This window comes from Zalophus californianus, chromosome 2 (assembly GCF_009762305.2).
Source record: "Zalophus californianus isolate mZalCal1 chromosome 2, mZalCal1.pri.v2, whole genome shotgun sequence".
In the NCBI taxonomy this organism is placed as follows: domain Eukaryota; kingdom Metazoa; phylum Chordata; class Mammalia; order Carnivora; family Otariidae; genus Zalophus; species Zalophus californianus.
Window position 1 is genome coordinate 1,479,899 of NC_045596.1, and position 22,465 is coordinate 1,502,363.

The 22,465-nt window shown below is 59.4% G+C and overlaps 1 protein-coding gene across 2 annotated transcripts in view; it reads right to left on the bottom strand.

Annotated features, from left to right (window-relative positions):
* ZFYVE28 (zinc finger FYVE-type containing 28) overlaps nucleotides 1–22,465 on the bottom strand; it is a 110,642-nt gene that overhangs the window by 44,992 nt on the left and 43,185 nt on the right. The window contains exons 2-4 of one of the 2 annotated variants that reach the window (XM_027597611.2): nucleotides 12,323–12,463; nucleotides 3,396–3,482; nucleotides 1,334–1,536 (exon numbers count right to left, since the gene is read on the bottom strand). In XM_027597611.2, the coding sequence (XP_027453412.1) occupies nucleotides 1,334–1,536; nucleotides 3,396–3,482; nucleotides 12,323–12,463 (431 nt within the window). Of the gene's footprint in view, nucleotides 1–1,333; nucleotides 1,537–3,395; nucleotides 3,534–12,322; nucleotides 12,464–22,465 lie in introns of both variants that reach the window. The other variant, XM_027597610.2, reaches the window with a different exon arrangement.

Below are 22,465 nucleotides of genomic sequence, written 5' to 3' on the forward strand. Positions count from 1 at the left end.
CAGCGCCTCCGGGGCCCACAGCCCTGCCCCGCCTGGGCCCTGCGCGCCCTGGACCTGGCACTGCCGGCTTTGTGACATCCCCGCCTGGGTGCCGGCCTTCGTGGGCACGTGAGTGGGTGGATGCGCGTGCAAGTGGGTGAAGACCGCGGGGCGGGGGTGGCCAGCACAGGGGCCTCCGGGGCAAGCGACACGTTGTCCCACCCTTCCCCGGGTGAGAACGCGTCTCTTTGCTTCTAACTCCCCAGCCCTGACTTTTTTCTTGTTATAAAAGCTTCTCTGGGACCTGGACAAGCCAGAAAAGGATACAGAAGGAGAAACATCGTCTGTGCTCCCACCTCCCGGAGGCACTGCCTTCATGTCTAGGCTGCTGTCGTCAGCTTACACGATGGACAATTTATACTAACTGCAGCCACCATGGACGTGGATTTGGGGTCCCACTTTTTCTCGCTAACCGCGAGCGTCTCCGTGTCTGTGGGAGCGGGTGGCGTGCCTGCCCCCCAGCCCTGGGCTCCTCAAAGCCCTGCGAGGTAGCCCCCAGGTCCTGCCTGTGTCCTCTAAGGAAGGAGCAGGTGAGTGCAGCCTGGGGGGGTGGGAGGCACTGGCTGGAGAGGGGGTGGGCTCCGCCTTGGCTCCCCAGGCTGGGGACAGCAGCAGGCAGGAGGGGACAGGTGGGGCACATGGCAGGTGCGGGTGGAGGGCACTGTGTGATCCTAACCTGGGGAGGTGCCCTCGACTTCATCCCAGGGAGCTGGAGTGTCCCCGTGTCCAAGAGCCACAGCCACCCCGCCCTTGCTCTGTGTCCCAGATCTGAGCACATGAAGGTGGGGGAGGTGATGCTCGGGGTGTTTGTGCAGGGAGCGGATGAACAGATGGGGTGAAGGGGGCAGCTGGTGACCAACAAGCCCTGTTCGGTGAGCCCAGGCACTGGCGGGAGGCGAGGCAGGAAGCGAGGTGGGAAGCGAAGCGGGAGGTGAGGCAGGCGGTCAGAGGCAGGAGGCGAGGCAGAAGGGGAGCAGCAGAGCCTCGGGCAGGCGGCACGGGTGGAGGCTGGCAGTGGCACGTCCACTCCGGGTGACTGCTACTTGCAGGAACGTCCCGGGTCTTTCACGCTGGGGTGCATCAGGGAGAGGCAGAGGGGGTGGGCTGGACCCCTGGAAAGGTCACCCAGCCTGACCCCCACACCCCCCACCTCATGTGTCCAGGGTTAACTACACGGACGGATGGCCCTGAACCAGCCCCGGCTCCTCCCTCCGCGCATCCGTCCAGCTTGAAACACCACGATGCAGGGGGCTGGCACCTCCCCAGACTCATAAAGCAAAGGCCTCAGGGTCACCTCAGCTCGAACTCGGCAAACAGGACGTCGAAGTGCCTCAGCGCCTCCCTCATCTTCTCCGTGTAGGTGTTGAGGTCCCGCAGCGCCTGGTCGCGGAGAGCGCCCCGCACATCCTCCAGGCTGCGCGTCAGCTCCTTGGCCAGGGGGCGCATGGCCATGCTCTCCAGCTCACGGTTCATGATGATGGAGCCAGCAGCCAGGCACTGCAGGCAGAGAACACGGGTCAGGAGAGGCCTGGGAGCGACCGGCATCAGAGCTGGTTCCAGGGGGGGCCCCTGAAGCCTGACCGGCTGGGGTCCTCCCCTCCACTCTGCAGAGAGCGGGTGCTCTAAGGGCCAGCCCTGAGGACGGTGGGACAGGAAGTCAGGGGAGCGGTGGCCAGGCCAAGGTGTGCGCATCATCCCCAAGACCCCTCCCCGAGGCTCCTCTCCTGGGAACAGCCCCACTGCATACCACGGGCCAAGTGTCTCAGGGACGTGCCACCTGCTCGCTCCTGGTCTCTACTTAACCCAGAGCAGCCATGGCTGTGAGGGCAAAGGCTCTCCCTGAGACGGTCCGCACACGGACCCAGAGGCAGGCAGGGAGGGGAAGGCCAACTGGGACTCTTGGGTCTGGGGGCTCCGTGCTGGGGGCCCTGGTCCTGACTCCTGCCCCCTCCCACCCCGCCCACAGCTGGGTGCTGGATGCCCAGGAGCGCCGCAACACCACATTCATGGCCACACTTCCGGCGTGAGGCACCGAGAACTGACCCCGCTCCCCAAGACCGCTGACCTTTCTAGGAAGTAAAGACACCTGGCTTCCACAAACGCTCATTGACTTTGCGCTGAGCTGAGACTCATCAGTGCGGGACTCCCAGCTCCTGGGCGGTAGGAGGGTCCCTCTGTGCCCACAAATCCACCCACACCTGTCCCGGGCAGTGGGGGGCAGATCGCAGGCCTGCGCAGGCTGCATGCATCACCCCAGCATGTTCCACACGTCCAGAGACATGGGGTGCTCGTCAGACCCGGGTCCTGGCTGAGGGGTGGCCGTGCAATCCCCACTTGGGGCGGTGGTGATGTGGGGCCCCCTGCCCACCTCAGGCCTGCACTCGTCAACCGCTAACCCAGTCAGCAGTGACCCAGAGACGAGCTGGGGCGAGAAGCACTTTCCTGGGGGGCAGAGCGCAGTGTTGCTGATTTCCCCACCCCCCTGGAGGGGAGCCCCAGGGCCGGCCCGCACAGGGGAGACGGCGCCCTGAGTGCCACCAGGCACGGGACCTGTATCGTGTCACAGCCCCACAGCTGTCCCTGCCCCTGGAACTCACTCTATGGCCGGGAAAACCGAGATGGGGCAGGGACAGCCTGCCTGGGGCCCCCCCGCACCAAAGTGTGGGCAAGGATGCCCTCCTACCAGGCGGGTCAGAGGGGTGGGGCAGAGGACAGACAGGCCCAGGGCCAGGTGGTGCCAGAGGAAGACGCGGCATCCCAGGGACTCATCGGGAGTGAGGCCAAGGGGGCACAGGCGTCAGGCTGCGAACCTCAGTGGGGCCAAGGGAGGGGTTGCAAGGTGGGGCAAAGGACAACAGCTGGCCGGGGCGAAGCAGGTCCTGCCACCACGGGGCCAGCACCTTCCTCTCAGGCTGCAGTCCCCCCAGGGGGAGAGGAGGAGGGAGGTCTGACAGGCGGATGAGGGGTGCTCCAGTAAGGCCTCGAATGCAGCCCCCAGCCCCGTGGGCAAGGATGCTCCCCCCGTTAGTGGGGGAGGGGAGTGCCACTCCCAAAGCTGGTAAGAAGCCCCTGTGGGCCCTTCACATCTGGGGGCCTGAGAACCTCCCAGAAATCGCTTGTGAAGCTTCGTGTCCATATTTGCATGTACAGATCTGGGGAGCAGGCTCATGGCTTTCCCAGACCCTCAAAGGGGCGAGTGGCCTCACAGGCTCAGAATGCACCATCCATAACCCCTGGCAGGTGGGCTTTGACCCCGTGAAGGGGGAGACACCAGGTCCCTAACCCCCGCAGGTGCACACAGGGGAGAGACACAGTGCCCCACACTGTGATCCCAGACCCAGGCGGCTGCCCGCTACCTCAGCACCGAACCACAGCTGGCCTGCCAGGTTGTCGTGCCGGATTTCCTCAGGGAACTTGACGCAGAAATCCCGCGGGGCTCGGTCCTGGGGGATGCACACATCCATGATCTGATTAATGATGTTTAACACGTTGTCCTGGAACAGAAACATGAAAGCGTGCTACGACGGGGGTGATATGGTAACACCCCCCTGCTTGCTCTGCAATGGCTAGGAAAAGTTCACATGCTCCAGAAGCATCTAGAGAGAACGTCCTGCCTCCCCCTGCCTCCCTGGTCCTGCTGCTCACGCTCACGGAGGCTAGGCACGCGTGGAGGCCTGGGGGAGCCTCCCTGTTACCATGAGCCCACGAGCGGCTGCCGACCCACACCCGGGCTCCCTGCAGCCGAGGCCACAAAGACTGTCTCTGAACACCTGTACACGAATCGCTTACAACAGAGCTCAAGAAATGGCGTGGCTATGCGGACAGACACACAAGAAGAGTTGATCTTACCGCCAGCTTGCTGTGCTGCTCCTATTAACATCACAAGCCCACGTCATCCGGGGGCGTGATCACAGCACAGACAAGATCAGCTGTCGGGGAAGGACACCCCACTGGGAGACTGTCTGCAAACCAGCCTTCCCAGGCCTGCCGCACAGCGCTCCAAGGCCCGTCCGTGTGAGGAAAAGGGCCTCCTCACCCAGCACCAGCGACCGCAGGAGCCTCCGCAGTCGGGGCCGGGGCAAAGCCGCCACACTCTCTGGACCTCCGTTTACTCCTGTGTAGATGGCCGAGCACAGCCGGCCCCTGCTCCTTCGCCCAGGCAGCATCCCCTCAGACTCCTCTGGAACCAGAGATCAATCAGCTGGCAAGGAAGAGGGGCTTCCTCCCTTCCGGGAGGTGGAGACCCTGACTCCACCCCTCATGGCTGTGCACCTGGGACAGGCTGCTTAACTTCTCTGATCCTCCAGGCAGCCCCCAGAAGGAGCCCAGGATTCCCGGGCCGTCAGTCAGGCAGTGGGAGCTGGGTCTGTAAAACCCCGCGGACTCGCCGCTTCCTGGTCTGCCGGCCACTGATAGTGTCTCTAATTCTCCACCCCCAGGAACAAAGCTGCCATCAGGCTGTGGGGCGTGACACTCCGAGTGTTCAGTTATGTCCTTAGGATCCACTCGTTTCCAAAAGTGGAGCCACAAAGCCAAGAGCGCGCAGCGCATTTACGGGCTCTGGTTACAACCCAGCAAGCTGCTTTCCAGAAAGACGGCCCTAGCTGACGTTCTCACCCTTGGCGATTTCATATCTCAACACCGCTCCTTTCTGCCCTCTGAGGCTCGACTTCCATTTTTATTAGGAAGCAGATATGAACAGTCACAAGTGGGAAGCATGACCTTTCTAATGTAAAACGTCAGCACACTGAGCTCTGACAATACAAAAAATAAAAATAAAATTCAACCAGCATCAAACGGTACTACCATGAGTTCTTTTTTTCTTATAAATGGGTTTTTAAAAAAGATTTTATTTATTTGAGAGAGAGAGCATGAGAGGGGGGAGGGTGGGAGGGAGAAGCAGACTCCCCGCTGAGCAGGGCCTGATGCGGGACTCCATCCCGGGACTCCAGTTTAAAAGGCTTTCGGGGGCACCTGGGTGGCTCAGTCGTTGAGCGTCTGCCTTCAGCTCAGGTCATGATCCCAGGGTCCTGGGATCGAGCCCCGCATCGGGCTCCCTGCTCAGCGGGAAGCCTGCTTCTCCCTCTCCCACTCCCCCTGCTTGTAGTTCCCTCTCTCGCTGTGTCTCTTTCTGTCAAATAAATAAAAATCTTTTTTAAAAATAAAATAAAAGGCTTTCTGGGCAGGAAGGCCCCTTTCTCATGATTCAACAAACTAATGAAAAATCAACTCCATCAAAACCGTTAGCGCCCAGTCAACATCCGCTCCCAGGAAGAGCCAGGGCTGGTGGGGGGCTTGCAGGACATCAGCACCCGAGGGCGAGGGCAGGTCTCCTTCTGTTCTCTGACAGGTCCCCTGTGCCCAGCAAACATCTGCAGGGACCTCTGATTCCAGCCAAGGCAGAGGAACAGGAACCAAATCAGCCTCCCTTGAAAGATGACCACAGTAATGGGGAAAATAAGACAATGGTTCTCAAGACACTGGCCATCGCAGCCAAGTGGCCCCAAGGGAAGAGAAACAGGTAAGGCAAGAGCTGTGACTGGCTGGCTCATGGCCTTGAGCAACCTTTTAGGTCCTGGTCCGAAGGGCGGGCACCCCGGTGGGACCCAGCAAACGCCCTCACTGAAGAGAAGAGCTGACGGTCCAAGGGACTGAGGAAGCCAGAATCAAGAGAAGGGAGAGCTGGCCAGAGAAATCCCCGCAGGCCTGGGAGCCGGGAACGGACACAGGCCAGCAAGACCAGGAAGGAGGCGAGGACACCGTACAGGGAGCCGTTCACAGAGCTCAGAGAGCTATTCACAGGGCGCTAGGCAGAGCACCCAAACATGTCTTGCCTCAGTGGCGGGAGAGTGATTAGCCCCAGACTGAACTCAGCTCTGACCCCCACCTAACATCTTAAAAAACAGGATCCAAGAGGATCAGACCATTTGTAAGTAACCAAACTACATTACAAAACTAAGGTCAAAGAGATTTACAGGAATACAAAAATAGTCAGCTCCCAGAAGGCCAGATTCACAACATCAGGCATTCAATAAAAAAAAAAAAAAAAAAATCACCAGGCTTGCAAAGAATTAAGAAAATATGACACATGATAAAAAGAAAAACCAAGCCTAGCTGTGCCCGGTGGCATGGTGGCCATCAGGGGACATGGAGGTGGCCCTTACAAGTGATACCTGTATGTTCCAAAAGTTAGCTGAGACCGTGAAGACATAAAAAGGACCCAGCTGATCTAAAAATGGAAATCACAATATCTGAGCTGAAAACAAACACACCGGATGAGATTCAGCCCAGATCAGACATTTCGGAAGAAGAGAACAATAAACCTGAAGACAAGCAACTGAAACTCTGCAAAGAGCCCGAAAAAGAAATAATAAAACTTCAGGATGTCAGACCTATCATGCAAGACCCAAGAGAAGGAATGGAACAGAAAAAATATTTGAAAGAATTATGGCCAGTTTTTGTCCAATTTAATGACAACTATAAACACAAGGTCCAAGAAGTTCAAAGAACCCAAAGGGCAAGAAACACGAAGAAAATTACAGCAAATCACAGCATGATGAAATGGATAGAAACCAATAAAAAGAGGCCTTACAAGTAGTAAGAGAAAAAGATGCTACCACGCAGAGCAAAGAGAAGGGTTACCCTGGCTTTCTCAGGAAGAGTGTGCGTGAGAAAGCAGTGGGGCTCCATCTTTCAAGCCCTGAGTAGCTACGAATCCAAGGATCCCTGCTTCGCTGGACAGCTAGTACCATGCTTAATGGGGAAAACCGCACGCCTTCCCCAGGATTGGCCTACAGCTTCAGTGTGATCCCGCTCAGCGGGCTTCTTTATAGACCTCTACAAGCAGTTTCTAAATTCCATACAGAACTGCAAAGAACTTAGAACAGCCACAACTTTGAACAGAAGAACAATGTTGGAGATCTGACACCGCGGGATTCTAAGACGCAAGACAGAGTTGCTGTGATGGAGACAGCGTGGGACTGGCCTGAAGACAGATCAAGGGGATAGAACAGAGAGCCCAGAAATAGACCCCCGCCTATTTGGAAAACTGATTTTCCCAAAGGTGCAATAACACTTTTCCGTGGAGAAAGGATAGCATCTTCTCAACACATGATGCTGGAACAACGGAAAATTGATTTGCACAAAAACGTGGGTCCAGTCCTCATGCTATATACTGACGTTAACTCACTATGGATCACAGACCTCAATGTAAAGCCTGAAACTATAGAACTCCTAAAGGAAAACACAGAAGACAATCTGATGACCCCGGGTTAGGCCGAGACTTCTTAGACCAAAAAAACATGACCTACAAAGGGAAAAAAGGATAAGCTGGGCTTCATCAAAATCTAAAACTTATGTCCTTCAAAAAACTAGGCAGAAAATGAAGAGACGAGCCACAGACTGGGAGAAAATAATGTAAATCATAATTGGATGAAGCCTGGTGTCAGAATATGTAAAGAACTCTCAAAAGTCAATATGAAAACAAAGAATTCAATTCAAAGAATTCAAGAGCTGCGAGGAGCTCTCCCGGCCTTGGCAAGGAGTGCCAGTCCTCCTGGGCTCCCCCGCCTCAGTTCCTCCTAAGCACAGCTCTTGGGATGCCAAATGCAAACATGTAGTCACACCTGCCCCCCAGGTGTAGCACACCACAGACAGGAGTCTGGGCTGTGCAGTCAGGGCACACCAGGGACCCCTCTCTCCCCGAGAACCGACCTCTGCCACGGTGGGCACCAGCCCCTTCCAGTGAGGGGAGGTTCGAGGGTGTCCCTTGCCAGGTGTGGCCCTGTTCACATCACAGATCTGCAGCAAGGCGCCTCCATGCCCACCGTGACCCCGTTAACTAGCTACACTTGGGTACAAGGTTGGGGGGGCACATTTTGCCGTTTAATATTCACTGAAGCATCCAAAATTATACTCCCTTGGTGGCAAAAGTTACGGTGTGGCTTTAGAAAACAGGTCGATGATGATGCCGGAATCCAACCCAGAGCAAATTCAAGCCCATCTGCATCATGAAATCCAAATCCCACTGTATTAGTGCCTGGGGCCACCATAACAACACCGCACCTGGCAGCTCCAAGTTTATTCCTCACAGGCCTGGAGGCTGGGAGTCCGAGACCCAGGTGCCGGAGGGCGGGATCCCAGACCCAGGCGCGGGTGGGCAGGTTCTGAGACCCAGGAGAGGGTGGGCGGGTCCCGAGACCCAGGTGCGCGTGGGCCTGTTCCGAGAAGCAGGTGCGGGTGGGCGGCTTCCGAGACCCAGGCGCCGGTGTGCCGGTTCCGAGACGCAGGTGCAGCTGCCAGTGGCCGGGTTCCCACTGAGGCCTCCCTCTTGGGCTTTTGTAGAGGATCCTCTCGCGGTGTTCTCACCTGACTGTCCTGCATTCTGTGACCTAATCTCCTCTTCATACAAGGACACTGGTCAGAGTGGATCAGGACCCACCCTAATGACATCATTTTACCTTAATTATGTCTTTAAAGACTGGGGGTTAGGACTTGAATGTATGAACGTGGGGTGGGGGGAGACACAATTCAGCCCCTCACAAGAATCCAGGATTCATTTCATCCTCCTAGGCTATGATTTCTAATCCTTTATGGCTTCTGAAGCTAGAAAAAACACAAACACACAAACGTCCTCAGAAATCCACCTGCACACTCATGTATGCCCCAGTCCACAATTTTCACAAAGTAAAAGGTCATTTACGTGAAAATGAAGGACTCTGACTCCTTCTAAGATTAGAGCCAGAGGGGCAGGACCACCAGGCAGGTCCCTGGGCTTCTCCACCTCACAGGCTCCCAGCCCCCCGCTGCCTGCCCCCCCGCCCCCGACCCCGCATGTCGGTGCCTGCTGCTCTTTACAAACCCAGCCCATGTGCTTCTCACAGCATCGCTCTTGTAAGAAGAGAAAAGAAGGCTCCTGTTCTTGGAGCATCTACTCTGTACCTGGCATTGGCCTGGAGACTTTACCTAACAGACCCCATTATGGGGCAGAAAGGTTTGAGATACTACACCCCAAGGGCAGGGCCTGTGACAGGACTTCATTCAAGAGAAGTCCGCTGACAGGGAAGTGGGTGAATACTGGTGGGGACTTCCCCTGTCCTGGGGCCCAGCAAGCCCCCACCCCCACCTGGAGCTGGCTGAGAGGGGAGCCTGGGGCAGAAGTGGTCTGCAGCCAAGTGCTGGCTACCCCCCACCTGCCCCCCACCTGCCCCTCACCTGCCCTTCTCCCCTCCAGTGAGCAGGCAGCTCATTCTGTGGGTCTCGGTGGCCACTGCAGCCTGCAGCTCCCACCTGCACTCCTAAGGGCCAACCAGCTGGACACCAACCATCTGTCAACTTCTAGCTGAGCAAGCAGATGGTCACAGAGCACTGGCTCCCGTTCTGGCTGGACTTGGGGAGCACGAGGCCCCCAAGACTCGCTGGTGAGAGAAATCAGACTTCCCGGCAGGAATTAAGTGGTGAGGCCATTACCCAGAGGACCGTTGTGGAGACCCGCCCATGCCCTAAGGGAGACAGAGCTCCCAGACCAGAAGGACCGGGCTCCCTGAATGTAGCCCTACACTTGAGCCGGAGTGCTGACTCAGACAGAACCGAATGGGACCCAGCCAGAGACCCACACGTGGATGCCTCCAGGGGCCCCTGGAGGGCTGAGCCAGGCCAGGCTGGTGCCACCAAGCGTGTTCCACACAGATGCCCCAGGCTCAGCTGAGGGCTGTACTCGGGCTGACGGGGCCTCGAGATGCCCCAGACACCTAGGCTAGACGACTCAGGGATATGTCACCGAGGCCAGGGTCCGAGACAATAGTGGGACAAGGACAGGCCCCACTGGCAGTGCCGAGCCACCGGCCCCAAAGCCGAAAAAGTCTTGGTCTTGGCAGTGGTGGCCACATCCTGCCCGGGACAGACTCACAGGTCCCGAGAGCATCAGGGGCCTGGAGTCCCTAAATCTCGCCTCCAGTGACCTGCCTAGGATGACAGTATCCTCAAATCAAGGCCACCAAGTGGCCCTGCAGAGTGGGCTGCCATCAACCAACGTGTCAGAGCTCCACGTCTTAACTGCAGGTCATGAGACTCCGCGTTGCAACAGCAAACCTGTCATCATGCACAAGCAGCCCCTCCCTGAATACAGTGACCCCAAATACCTGTCCCCTCCACACCCACCTCACTTCTGTGGCATTGCCCACCCTCCACACAGAGGAAGATCCTCTTCGAGGGACTGCTGTTGAATGAATGAATGAATGAATGCACAATCAAATGAACAACCCAGCATTGTGACAGTCAAATAGAATGTGAAACAGCAGTCAAAAGCAGAAAAGACAAACTGCCCTGTTTCAAGACCAATGTCAGAAATGAAGACACTTTCCAACTTAAAGGCCTGAGCTTTGTAGAAATTCACTAGCACAGGAGCCCTCACACAGCCCACGCCCGGTGAGTAGCCAGTTAAACAAATATGTTACTGTGATGAGTCTTTATAAAATTGCAGCGTGTACACAAAGGCATCCCTGCTAACTCCGCTTTCCTGGGTGGGCGGCCGAGCACACGGCCAGGATCCGTGACTTGGCAGCCAGGATTTCTAACTGTGCTGTTCTGTGTACAGGGGCCCCGCCGCAGGCCCACCCTGTGTGCTGAGAGGCCCGCGCAGCGCTGGCCCGGGGCAGGTGTCCGGTCCTGGCCATCAGGAGCGTTCCCGGCTCCTCAGCTGCGCCTCCCCCGTCCGGGCCAACGCTGTGCTCGGTGACGACACCCCTTCCTCCCGGGGGTCTGCGGTTTGGGCCGAGCCAGGGAGAGGGGCCTGCGGGACCAGCCCCAGCGAGAGCCCTGCTCCGCGTCTCTAACGAGCTTCCCCAGCAGACAAGACCCCACACGTGTTGTCACGACGCGCTGCCGGGAACAGAGCGTGTCCCACCTGACTCCCCGGGAGAGGGTGCTGGAAGCTGGCCCCTGCTTCCTCTGGACTTCGTCCCCCCCACTCCCCCAGCCCGTACCTTTTCCCTTCGCTGATTTTGCTCTGTATGGGTTCACTGGGATGAATCCCGGCCATGAGCACGACTATGTGCTGCGCCCCGTGCATCCTCCTAGTGAGTCATCGACCCCGGGGTGGTCTTGGGACCCTGACACGGGAGTCTTAAGAGAGGAGTGAGGAATTAAAGATGCTTGTGCAAGATTCTTTTAGCTTTCTATGACTTGTTTCCTGATCCCCTTAAAGTACCGTGCCCACGCCTAATTCCAGAGCAGTTTTCCTTTCTGGTTTCTACCCTGTTGAGGCTCTACAAAGCACCTAGTTTAGCTGCCATCCCACTTGGTCAGTTTGTGTAAACGGCAATTATATCCTCCAGTGAGCTGGCCAGTGCACTGCAGGGGGCACAGAGCTGCGGTGGGAGCAGGTGCAGGTGGGGCGTAGGTGGGGGACGCAGGCAGGGGTGCAGGTGGGCATGATGGAGGGAGGCCTCTTAGCTGCAAGGCTGGTGTGCGGTGGGCACAAGGAAGGACATCTTCTGGTGGGAAAGGGAGAGCGCTGATGGCCTAGCAAGTCCGGAGACCCCTCTGGCCCCTCCAGTCCCCTAGGAGAGGGGAGGGCCTCCTGGTCATTCCAGGGCCAGCCGGGACCTGCTCCTCCCACCAAAATCCTTCTCCAACTCCCCTGATGCTTAAAACACACAGTGGGATGCTGGCTTCTGTGGCATCCCTTCCACTGCATCCTGCTCTCCCTGTGATCTGGGAAGCACACCCCAGTACCCCCCCCCCCCGCCAGGGCAGAGAATCCAGCAAAACCTGCGGGTAGAATGCACCAAAATGTTCTGAAACTTTGTGAAAGACCTTGACTGTCCCTTGACAAAACTGCATCACACCTCAGGCTCTCACACGGGTCGTTGGCTATACTGGGAGGACATTCTAGCATCGTTTCCAGAGCCCACTCTGAATCGTGCAATACCTAGCGAGTCTGAGCCGCTCCCATCCACCCCCGCCGGGAGCTCTGCGCATGGCTCCTCCAGCAGGCCCCTTTCCTGTGCTGCTCCCTGGCTAAGACCCTGCTGGCTCCCAGTCATCCAGCCTCCCCCTACATCTGCTCCGTGAGAGTGCCCTGTGCAGGCGGCGCCTGTCGCCTGGCTCTCCTCCCCACCCGGGCCTGCTCCGGCTCGTCCCTCCTCCAGGCCCGGGGTGCAGCCGGACCAAGGGGCGCCCGGCACCTTGCCCAGGCCACAGTGAGACGTGCTCACAGTGTGTGAGCAGGTGACAAAGCCTCAGGTTCCCCCACGACAGGCCTCTTGGCCCCACTCCCGCTCACCTGACAGGAGCGAAACTGGCTGACGAGCAGTGTGCACCGCTGTGGGTCCTTCCGCCCGTCCAGACTGTCCAGCTCAGCGGCCACCTGGTTCAGCTCCTCGTCCGCATAGTAGAACTGGGCGAGCAGCTGTGGGTCCGACCTCTGCAGGGGAGAGAGGTCTGGGTGTGAATGGGAGCGTCACCCCTCACAGAAGCCCCACATGGCTCCCAACTGGACACCCGGCCTGACCCCCCCAACCCCCATCTGCATTTCAGCCCATAGGGCTGTGCCCACTTCTCAGAGGGCCGCCCTGACGGCGGGACGTGCGGGGACAGCACCTCTGTGCGGAAGCCAGAGGTCCGGGCCCAAAGCTCCCGGTGGTAGGAAGACTCACAGATGAGGGGCTCGTGGACAGTGGGTCGAGGCCGCAGTGGAGTTAATAGAATCGGCTCTGAATAATCGGTTTTTATTCATGAAACGAAACTACAATGACGACAGCCTGTGAAGGAAGTGCACCAGACTACACAACACAATTTCCTCAAAAGAAGCCTCATCAATGGTTGCCAACGCCTGCTCTACTCTCTAGAATCTTCTCAGGTCCTCAGCCCGGTTTCTGTAACACCAGATAATGCCAGTGCTCTGTGGCAGGAAGCCCCTTCCTCAGGGGGTCACCACCCACCCTCCTTGGAGCAAAACCCGGGTGCCCTGCTCCCATGACGGGATGCCAGACTGTCCCGACCTCGCTCCCCATTCAGCTCCAGCCCCACCAGCCACCTCCCTCACACACCAGCCCTCTCCCCTCACACGCCAGCCCTCTCCCCTCACACACCAGCCCTCTCCCTCACACAGCAACCCTCTCCCCTCACAGCAGCCCTCTCCCCTCACACAGCAGCCGTCTCCCCTCACACACCAGCCCTCTCCCCTCACACAGCAGCCGTCTCCCCTCACACAGCAGCCGTCTCCCCTCACACAGCAGCCCTCTCCCCTCACACGCCAGCCCTCTCCCCTCACACGCCAGCCCTCTCCCCTCACACGCCAGCCCTCTCCCTCACACAGCAGCCCTCTCCCCTCACACGCCAGCCGTCTCCCCTCACACGCCAGCCGTCTCCCCTCACACGCCAGCCGTCTCCCCTCACACGCCAGCCCTCTCCCCTCACACGCCAGCCGTCTCCCCTCACACGCCAGCCGTCTCCCCTCACACGCCAGCCCTCTCCCCTCACACAGCAGCCCTCTCTCCTCACACACACCAGCCCTCTCCCCTCACACGCCAGCCCTCTCCCCTCACACGCCAGCCCTCTCCCCTCACACGCCAGCCGTCTCCCCTCACACGCCAGCCCTCTCCCCTCACACACCAGCCTTCTCCCCTCACACACCAGCCCTCTCCCCTCACACACCAGCCCTCTCCCCTCACACACCAGCCCTCTCCCCTCACACAGCAGCCCTCTCCCCTCACACACCAGCCTTCTCCCCTCACACACCAGCCCTCTCCCCTCACACACCAGCCCTCTCCCCTCACACAGCAGCCCTCTCCCCTCACACAGCAGCCCTCTCCCCTCACACGCCAGCCCTCTCCCCTCACACACCAGCCCTCTCCCCTCACACAGCAGCGGTCTCCCCTCACACACCAGCCCTCTCCCCTCACACGCCAGCCCTCTCCCCTCACACACCAGCCCTCTCCCCTCACACAGCAGCCCTCTCCCCTCACACGCCAGCCCTCTCCCCTCACACACCAGCCCTCTCCCCTCACACACCAGCCGTCTCCCCTCACACGCCAGCCCTCTCCCCTCACACAGCAGCCCTCTCCCCTCACACGCCAGCCGTCTCCCCTCACACACCAGCCCTCTCCCCTCACACGCCAGCCCTCTCCCCTCACACAGCAGCCCTCTCCCCTCACACGCCAGCCGTCTCCCCTCACACACCAGCCCTCTCCCCTCACACGCCAGCCCTCTCCCCTCACACAGCAGCCCTCTCCCCTCACACGCCAGCCGTCTCCCCTCACACGCCAGCCCTCTCCCCTCACACAGCAGCCCTCTCCCCTCACACACCAGCCGTCTCCCCTCACACACACCAGCCCTCTCCCCTCACACACCAGCCCTCTCCCCTCACACGCCAGCCCTCTCCCCTCACACAGCAGCCCTCTCCCCTCACACACACCAGCCCTCTCCCCTCACACGCCAGCCCTCTCCCCTCACACAGCAGCCGTCTCCCCTCACACACACCAGCCCTCTCCCCTCACACACCAGCCCTCTCCCCTCACACGCCAGCCCTCTCCCCTCACACGCCAGCCGTCTCCCTCACACAGCAGCCCTCTCCCCTCACACGCCAGCCGTCTCCCCTCACACGCCAGCCCTCTCCCCTCACACAGCAGCCGTCTCCCCTCACACACCAGCCCTCTCCCTCACACAGCAGCCCTCTCCCCTCACACACCAGCCGTCTCCCCTCACACGCCAGCCCTCTCCCCTCACACAGCAGCCCTCTCCCCTCACACGCCAGCCGTCTCCCCTCACACGCCAGCCCTCTCCCCTCACACGCCAGCCCTCTCCCCTCACACAGCAGCCCTCTCCCCTCACACGCCAGCCCTCTCCCCTCACACAGCAGCCCTCTCCCCTCACACACCAGCCCTCTCCCCTCACACGCCAGCCCTCTCCCCTCACACAGCAGCCCTCTCCCCTCACACGCCAGCCCTCTCCCCTCACACAGCAGCCCTCTCCCCTCACACGCCAGCCCTCTCCCCTCACACAGCAGCCCTCTCCCCTCACACGCCAGCCCTCTCCCCTCACACAGCAGCCCTCTCCCCTCACACAGCAGCCCTCTCCCCTCACACACCAGCCGTCTCCCCTCACACACACCAGCCCTCTCCCCTCACACGCCAGCCCTCTCCCCTCACACGCCAGCCGTCTCCCTCACACAGCAGCCCTCTCCCCTCACACGCCAGCCCTCTCCCCTCACACACCAGCCCTCTCCCTCACACAGCAGCCCTCTCCCCTCACACGCCAGCCGTCTCCCCTCACACACCAGCCCTCTCCCCTCACACACCAGCCCTCTCCCCTCACACAGCAGCCGTCTCCCCTCACACACACCAGCCCTCTCCCCTCACACACCAGCCCTCTCCCCTCACACAGCAGCCCTCTCCCCTCACACAGCAGCCCTCTCCCCTCACACACCAGCCGTCTCCCCTCACACGCCAGCCCTCTCCCCTCACACAGCAGCCCTCTCCCCTCACACGCCAGCCGTCTCCCCTCACACGCCAGCCCTCTCCCCTCACACGCCAGCCCTCTCCCCTCACACAGCAGCCCTCTCCCCTCACACGCCAGCCCTCTCCCCTCACACAGCAGCCCTCTCCCCTCACACGCCAGCCCTCTCCCCTCACACGCCAGCCCTCTCCCCTCACACAGCAGCCCTCTCCCCTCACACGCCAGCCCTCTCCCCTCACACAGCAGCCCTCTCCCCTCACACAGCAGCCCTCTCCCCTCACACAGCAGCCCTCTCCCCTCACACACCAGCCGTCTCCCCTCACACACACCAGCCCTCTCCCCTCACACGCCAGCCCTCTCCCCTCACACGCCAGCCGTCTCCCTCACACAGCAGCCCTCTCCCCTCACACGCCAGCCCTCTCCCCTCACACACCAGCCCTCTCCCTCACACAGCAGCCCTCTCCCCTCACACGCCAGCCGTCTCCCCTCACACACCAGCCCTCTCCCCTCACACACCAGCCCTCTCCCCTCACACAGCAGCCGTCTCCCCTCACACACACCAGCCCTCTCCCCTCACACACCAGCCCTCTCCCCTCACACAGCAGCCCTCTCCCCTCACACGCCAGCCGTCTCCCCTCACACACCAGCCCTCTCCCCTCACACGCCAGCCGTCTCCCCTCACACACCAGCCCTCTCCCCTCACACACCAGCCCTCTCCCCTCACACACCAGCCCTCTCCCCTCACACAGCAGCCGTCTCCCCTCACACGCCAGCCCTCTCCCCTCACACGCCAGCCCTCTCCCCTCACACAGCAGCCGTCTCCCCTCACACGCCAGCCCTCTCCCCTCACACAGCAGCCCTCTCCCCTCACACACCAGCCGTCTCCCCTCACACACCAGCCCTCTCCCCTCACACACCAGCCCTCTCCCCTCACACAGCAGCCATCTCTCCTCACACACCAGCCTGCTCTAGCTCCCTCTGCCCACAGACAGGCATGGCTTGTTCCCTTTGATCTGAGTTTCCAGGATTAGGAGAAACCCACAGTAAAATTTTTAGAGCCCTTGAAGGTATTGTTATAAGTGGTGTTTTTCACGATCACACAGAGAAAAACAACGGAGGAGAAATGCCAAATCACCCGGGCGTTAAGATTTGCTGGAAAATCACAAGCACATACAGGGCACGGTTGACCCAGGATATAGCACAGATGTGTTTATAACCTAAGTTCGTAAATGTAGCATAACTTATTTTCAAAATTTTTTGGCCGCCCTTTTTTCCCCACCGAAGGTGTTCCCCTTCACCCTAGCCTTCTGCCCGCTCCCACGTGTGTGGCCACTCCGGGGGGCCCTTTCCAGCTCAGGGGTCTGGGCCCTTCAGTGCCTGACTCCGTCAGCTCTGGACGCTGGCCCCCAAAGGAGCCCCCAGGGACGGCGGAGAGACCCATGGATGGGGGTGCCCAGCCGCGGTGACTGGCCCAGGAGGCGGGCATGCGACCCAGGCAGGGCCAGGGAGGCCTTTCCCGGGACTTCCTCAGGAGAGTCTCGGAGAGAAGAGCCTGTTCTCTCAGCCGCTCACGCAGCACGCCGCCAGGCATGCAGGAGTCAGGGCACAGCCTGGGGTGAGACAGACCCAGACGCCCCTCCCCCACAACCGGTGTCCCCCATCTCGTGCCTTCTCTGGTCTCGGGAGCCAATGCGTCCCCGCAGTGGGCTCAGCTGACTTTGCCCTGGTTCCCGTCACACCTAGGAGGGTAACCAGTGTCCCCTCTGTGATGAACCAGGGGCAGAATTGGGGTAGGGGGCTGGGCAATACTTTTTTGCCTCTTTCCTGTTCCACTGAGTGGGTGGTGTGGAAAGTGATGCTCAAGAGGCATCTCCCGGCCCTTCCCCCAAGGGCGTGGAGTCCCAGGGAGGGGCAAGGGTGCTGGCAGGCAGACAGGGGGTGGGGGTGGCCTCAGGGCCATTACTGGAGGCCTTTGACCTTCAGCTGAGGCCCTGAGGCTTTGCTCTTTGCTTCTCAGAGGCAGCCCCAGTATTATGCTGAGGGAAATAAGTCAGTCAGCGAAAAACAAATGCCATATGACCTCTCTCATATGTGGAATTGAAGAAACAGAACAGGATCATAGGGGAAGGGAGGGAAAAGGAAAATAAGAGGAAATCGGAGAGGGAGACAAAGCATAAGAGCCTCTTAAATCTAGGAAACCAACGGAGGGTTGCTGGAGGGGAGGGGGTGGGGGATGGGTAGCTGGGGGATGGGCATGAAGGAGGGCACGTGATGTGATGAGCCCTGGGTGTTTTATGCAACTGATGAATCACTAAACTCTACCCCTGAAACTTAAAACAAAAAAGGCAGCAGCCCCAGAATGGCGACCCGGCTCTCCTGGGGACTGCCGGCTTCCCTTCCGGCAGCCCTGGGTACCACGAGCCTTGTGCCAGGGAAGGAGGGGAGTGCCTCAAACGGCACCTTGTTACCAGACGTAGAGGGGCCATCCCTTCTCGGAGAGGGGCTGAGGCCACCACTGGCCGGTGACATATGCTGGACTCCGCTGGCGGTGAGGCTGGGCACCTGACACCGCGCTCGGGAGCTGACCCCAGTCGCCGCAGCCCACTGGCTTCCCTCTGGCCTCACAGCCCCCAGCTCCGCTCACAGCAGTGGGGGTGGGAGGCGGCAGAGCAGGGGCACAGTGGGGACACCCCGCCGTGACCCAGAGCCGTCCACGGAGCTGGCCTGGATCCCTGCCGGTCAACGCGCACCAGAGCCGAGGACGCAGAGCCCTCCCTGCACCCGCTCCGCTGCGGCTCGCCCACGAGACGCCAGCTGGCCCAGCGAACAGGCCGGGACTGAATTTAGGGCACTGGATAAGGACACCTCCAGGACGCTAAGTCTCTGCTCTGAGAAAGAGGGCACGACGCGGGGGGGGCATGCCCAAAACAGTCTGGAAAATACCTCAGAATCAGCGTTTGCCCTGGCGGTACAAACCTCACCACATATAAGCAGACCTCAAACCCAGATATTCACACCGATTGCCCAGGCGAGCCCGGCGCCCTCTGCTCTGGGTGGCAAGCTTTGGCCAGTGGTAGCAGCAACCGAAGGTCCAGGAATGCCTGATGGTGGCTGGCCGTGGGGCCAGCTGGCAGGAAGACAAAGCTCTGCCCTTCACACGCTCCCATCGACCTGGCCATCCTCCTCCCTGAATCCAGGAGGGCACTGAGCCTCAAGAGGGTCTCCTGCATGCCCCCCAGCTCGTGCCTGCGCACACACGTGCACGCGCGCACACCCTGCTCTACGTTCTGGAGGGAGTGACAAACAAGTACCCCGTGCGTCGATGTGGAACTGTGAGGTACGAGTGTCTGTGCGTGCGTGTGCGTGGAAAGGCACAAGAAAAGCAAACGGGAGCACCCAGGACTGAGTGTGCCCCCAGAGCTGCGCGGGTTCTAAACCTCCTCACGACCACGCTTTCCCAGCCCAGGGCACCTGGCAGGTGTGGCAGAATCTGCTGCCTGGGGATTGGATTTCGGTGAATTACAGACCTTAAAACCAGACCTACAGAGGTAAACACACACACACGTGCAACAGAATAAGAAAATTCAGAAAAATTGTTTACAGTTAGTGATTATCTTTATATTACTGAAACTCAAAAGGTCTATGCTATTTTAAGATTTCAGCCGTACCCTGAGCTCGCGCTCCAGCCCCCTCAGGACTGGTATTGCCCACAGAGGAGTCAGAAGTCCTCTGTGTGCCCCGTGTCATTCGGACACGCCTGGAGCCCCCAGGTGCTGTGTGAGACAAAACTCCAGGCGCGGTCCCAGGAAATGAATTAACACAACTTACAAAATTCCCTTTTGAGCCGATTAGCAGAATCCAAAGGAGAGATGATGGCACCCCATTTCCCTGTCTGTGTCTGCAGAGTCTGGAGCATCAATGGTTGGCTCGGGACGCCCATGGTGGACACCCGCCTCAGCCTTCAGGGCAGGAGCACCCTCAAGTCAGCTCAGAGGGGGGGCCCCCCCCCAGTGGGATGGAAGAGGGAGCGTTTGGGGATGTGACAAGTTGTCTTCCTCTTTGATTTGAATCGGCCAGCATTATTCTATAATACTTTAAAATTCAATTGTAAATTAAGCTTTTAAATGTCCCTAAAGAAAATGTCCACAACAAAGAGAAACAATTGGTATAAATAAAAAGAACTTACCCTATTTTCGAATAAAAATGGTAATAATTTAGAACTCGGTGGGAATGTCTTTTGGCGCACTGTGTCAATATTTTCTCAAAATCAGTTCAGGGCGGTGGAGGTTTTCAGAGTTGCAAGGAGACAAAACTAAGCTCACGAAGGAAGCATCTGGCTTCGGAGGTCAAGTGACCACGAACAGAAAACGCGCAACCACAAAGAAGTACTAAGTGCACAAACTGACTAATTCAGAACTAATTTTGTAAAGTTGATGAAATTACTTATTCATTCAAAATCCCGCTCTGTGGTGTGGGAGGGGACACAGGCTGCAGGAGGCAGAGGCGAGCTCAGCCCCGCCTCCAGGTCAGGCCCCATGACGCTGGCGAGAGGTTCGAGGCTGGCTGGCTGGGCTGGAGCAGAATGCAGGAGTGGGGAGCCTCCCCCGAGGGCCGGGAGCCCCCAGCCCCGTGCAGAGCACCCACATGAAGAGATCGTGGCTTGTGAAGAAAAGGGATGGCCAAGGTTGCACACTGCTGGACAGGGTGGAGCTCAAAGGCGGCCCGGTGCTCACACTAAGAACCCTCAGGCATCCTCGCGGGAAAGGGGAGGAAGGGGTAAGTGCGGTGCGGGTTCCCATTCCTTTCACGCCCTTCGCTTCCCCAGTAAGAAGTGAGCACGGCAGGGGGAAGGCCTTACAGGGATGCCCCCTGTTCACCCCGGAGCAGCAACCACCCAGCCTCAGCCAAGCTGCACGGCAGGGAGGAGAAGAGGGGGAGGTGGACGGCCAGACAGGGGGGCAGGACAGATGGTAGGACAGGCGGCCTTGCCACCCCCACACCCCCAGCATAAGCCCAGGGATGGAGCGTAACCCACGTAGTGTGGGGGGTCCCGGCCCCTGCCCACCGCCCTCCACCCTCTCCCCAGCGGCTGCAGCAGGATGTGAGCTGGTCTCTGAACAATGGTTCCCAAGACAGACAACCCCACGTGCCCCCCACCATTCCAACACTTAGCAGAAGAGAGCCTTCCAGACCCTCAGCGGACCCCAGGTAGGCTTCAGCTGGACAGAGTCCAGGTTGCTCAGGGGTGAGGGCTGGGGGCCTCAGGCGCCAGCGCAGCCCTGGGTCTCTCTTAGACCAGTAAGGCCTTGGACCCCCACTTCAACACCACAAATCCAAGAATGCTGTAAAGAAACCAGAGCAGGGGCACCTGGTGGCTCAGTCGTTGGGCGTCCGCCTTCAGCTCAGGTCACGGTCCCAGGGTCCTGGGATCGAGCCCTGCATCCGGCTCCCTGCTCCGCGGGAAGCCTGCTTCTCCCTCTCCCGCTCCCCCTGCTTGTGTTCCCTCTCTCGCTGTGTCTCTCTCTGTCAAATAAATGGATGGAATCTTTGGAAGAAAAAAAAAAAAAAAGAAAAAGAAAGAAAGAAACCAGAGAAAAGCCCCCAGTTGTAGCACTTTGAATTTGACTGCTCCTCTCCAGTGGTGCTCCCCTCACACTCAGCCAGCCGATCTTCGGGCCCTGGACGCAGGAGAAGCTGCCCAGACCACACTGGACTGTTAAGGAAACCCACTGACCACGGGTCACCAGGCCTGGAACCCCTCACTGCCTCCAAACACGGACCCCGGCCCTCCTGCAGGTTTTCACCACCAGAGTCTGGCCGACTGGCAGCCATGACCCATGCCCCCAAAGTTGGCCTTGTCTCCATCAGTACACCCCGGGGACTGCCAGGCCCCAGACCCCAGCCATCCTTCCGCAGATCTAGTGCTCCAAACAGGTGCGCTCCTGCTGTCACACGTCCGCAGCCCTGCCCTCTGGCCCATCGATGACAGGTGGCCGGTTACTCCTGTGCCCATCCCCCACTCGACTGCCTGCTTTCTCCGTGGGGGGCTGCAGACAGCATGCCCAGTCACCAGGAGGGACTGTCAGGCGCTTTCTCCTTACCCCCCCAACACACACCGGCAACAGCTCCTGCTGGTTGCCCCTCCCACTCTGCTCTCTCAGGACTCAGGAGCCTACCCTCCCTCTGGCCTCCAGGCTTAGGTTCGGAGCTGAGCCCTGGGCAGGTCACCACCCCTGTGGCCCCCTGCAGCGGTCCAGCTCGCCTGGTCAGGGAGTCCCCAAGATGGCCAGCTGCTTCTGCTGGGACTTGAGGAGGCTGGCAAGGCTCCAGTGGTTTTAGGTATTGGTGGGCAGAGCGCGGTGCAGATGAATCACAGAGAAAACCATCAAGAGCTATCCATACATCACCTAACTTCCACCAACACCCCCTCAGAGGAGGTGAAGGCTATTCCCCAACCTGCACAGGGGAGAATTTAGGCTTGGAGAGGTGCACAAATCCACCCAGGATCACATATCCAAAAAGTAGCCGCCCTGACAAAGGACAGCCTTTTTCGTAACTCAGTTTCCCTACTGGCTCCTGCTGGGTGTTAAGAGCCAGGGCTGCACAGGGCTGCCAAGTAAGCAGCCACCACGTGTCCCATGTAGGAAGCTGGTGGGTCGCACCAGGGTCAGGCTCACGGGCCCACAGTGGGCTAGCTTGCACAGATACCACATATCAACTCTGAGGGCGCAGGGAGCATCCATCCACGCCAGGAGGCTGGCCCCACCCTGGGCTGCCGCCAGGTCATTGCCAAAGCCCAAGAACGGGCCCCACACGTGCCTGCAGCCTGACCCGAGCCACAGATGGCCTGTCCTCAGTTGTGTGGGGGCCAGCCAGGCCACCGTGGACTGCTGCCTCCAGGGCACAGCACTTTGCCGCAAAACACGGCCAAATGCTTGCCCAGGAAAGACTGATGACTCACACCAATAAA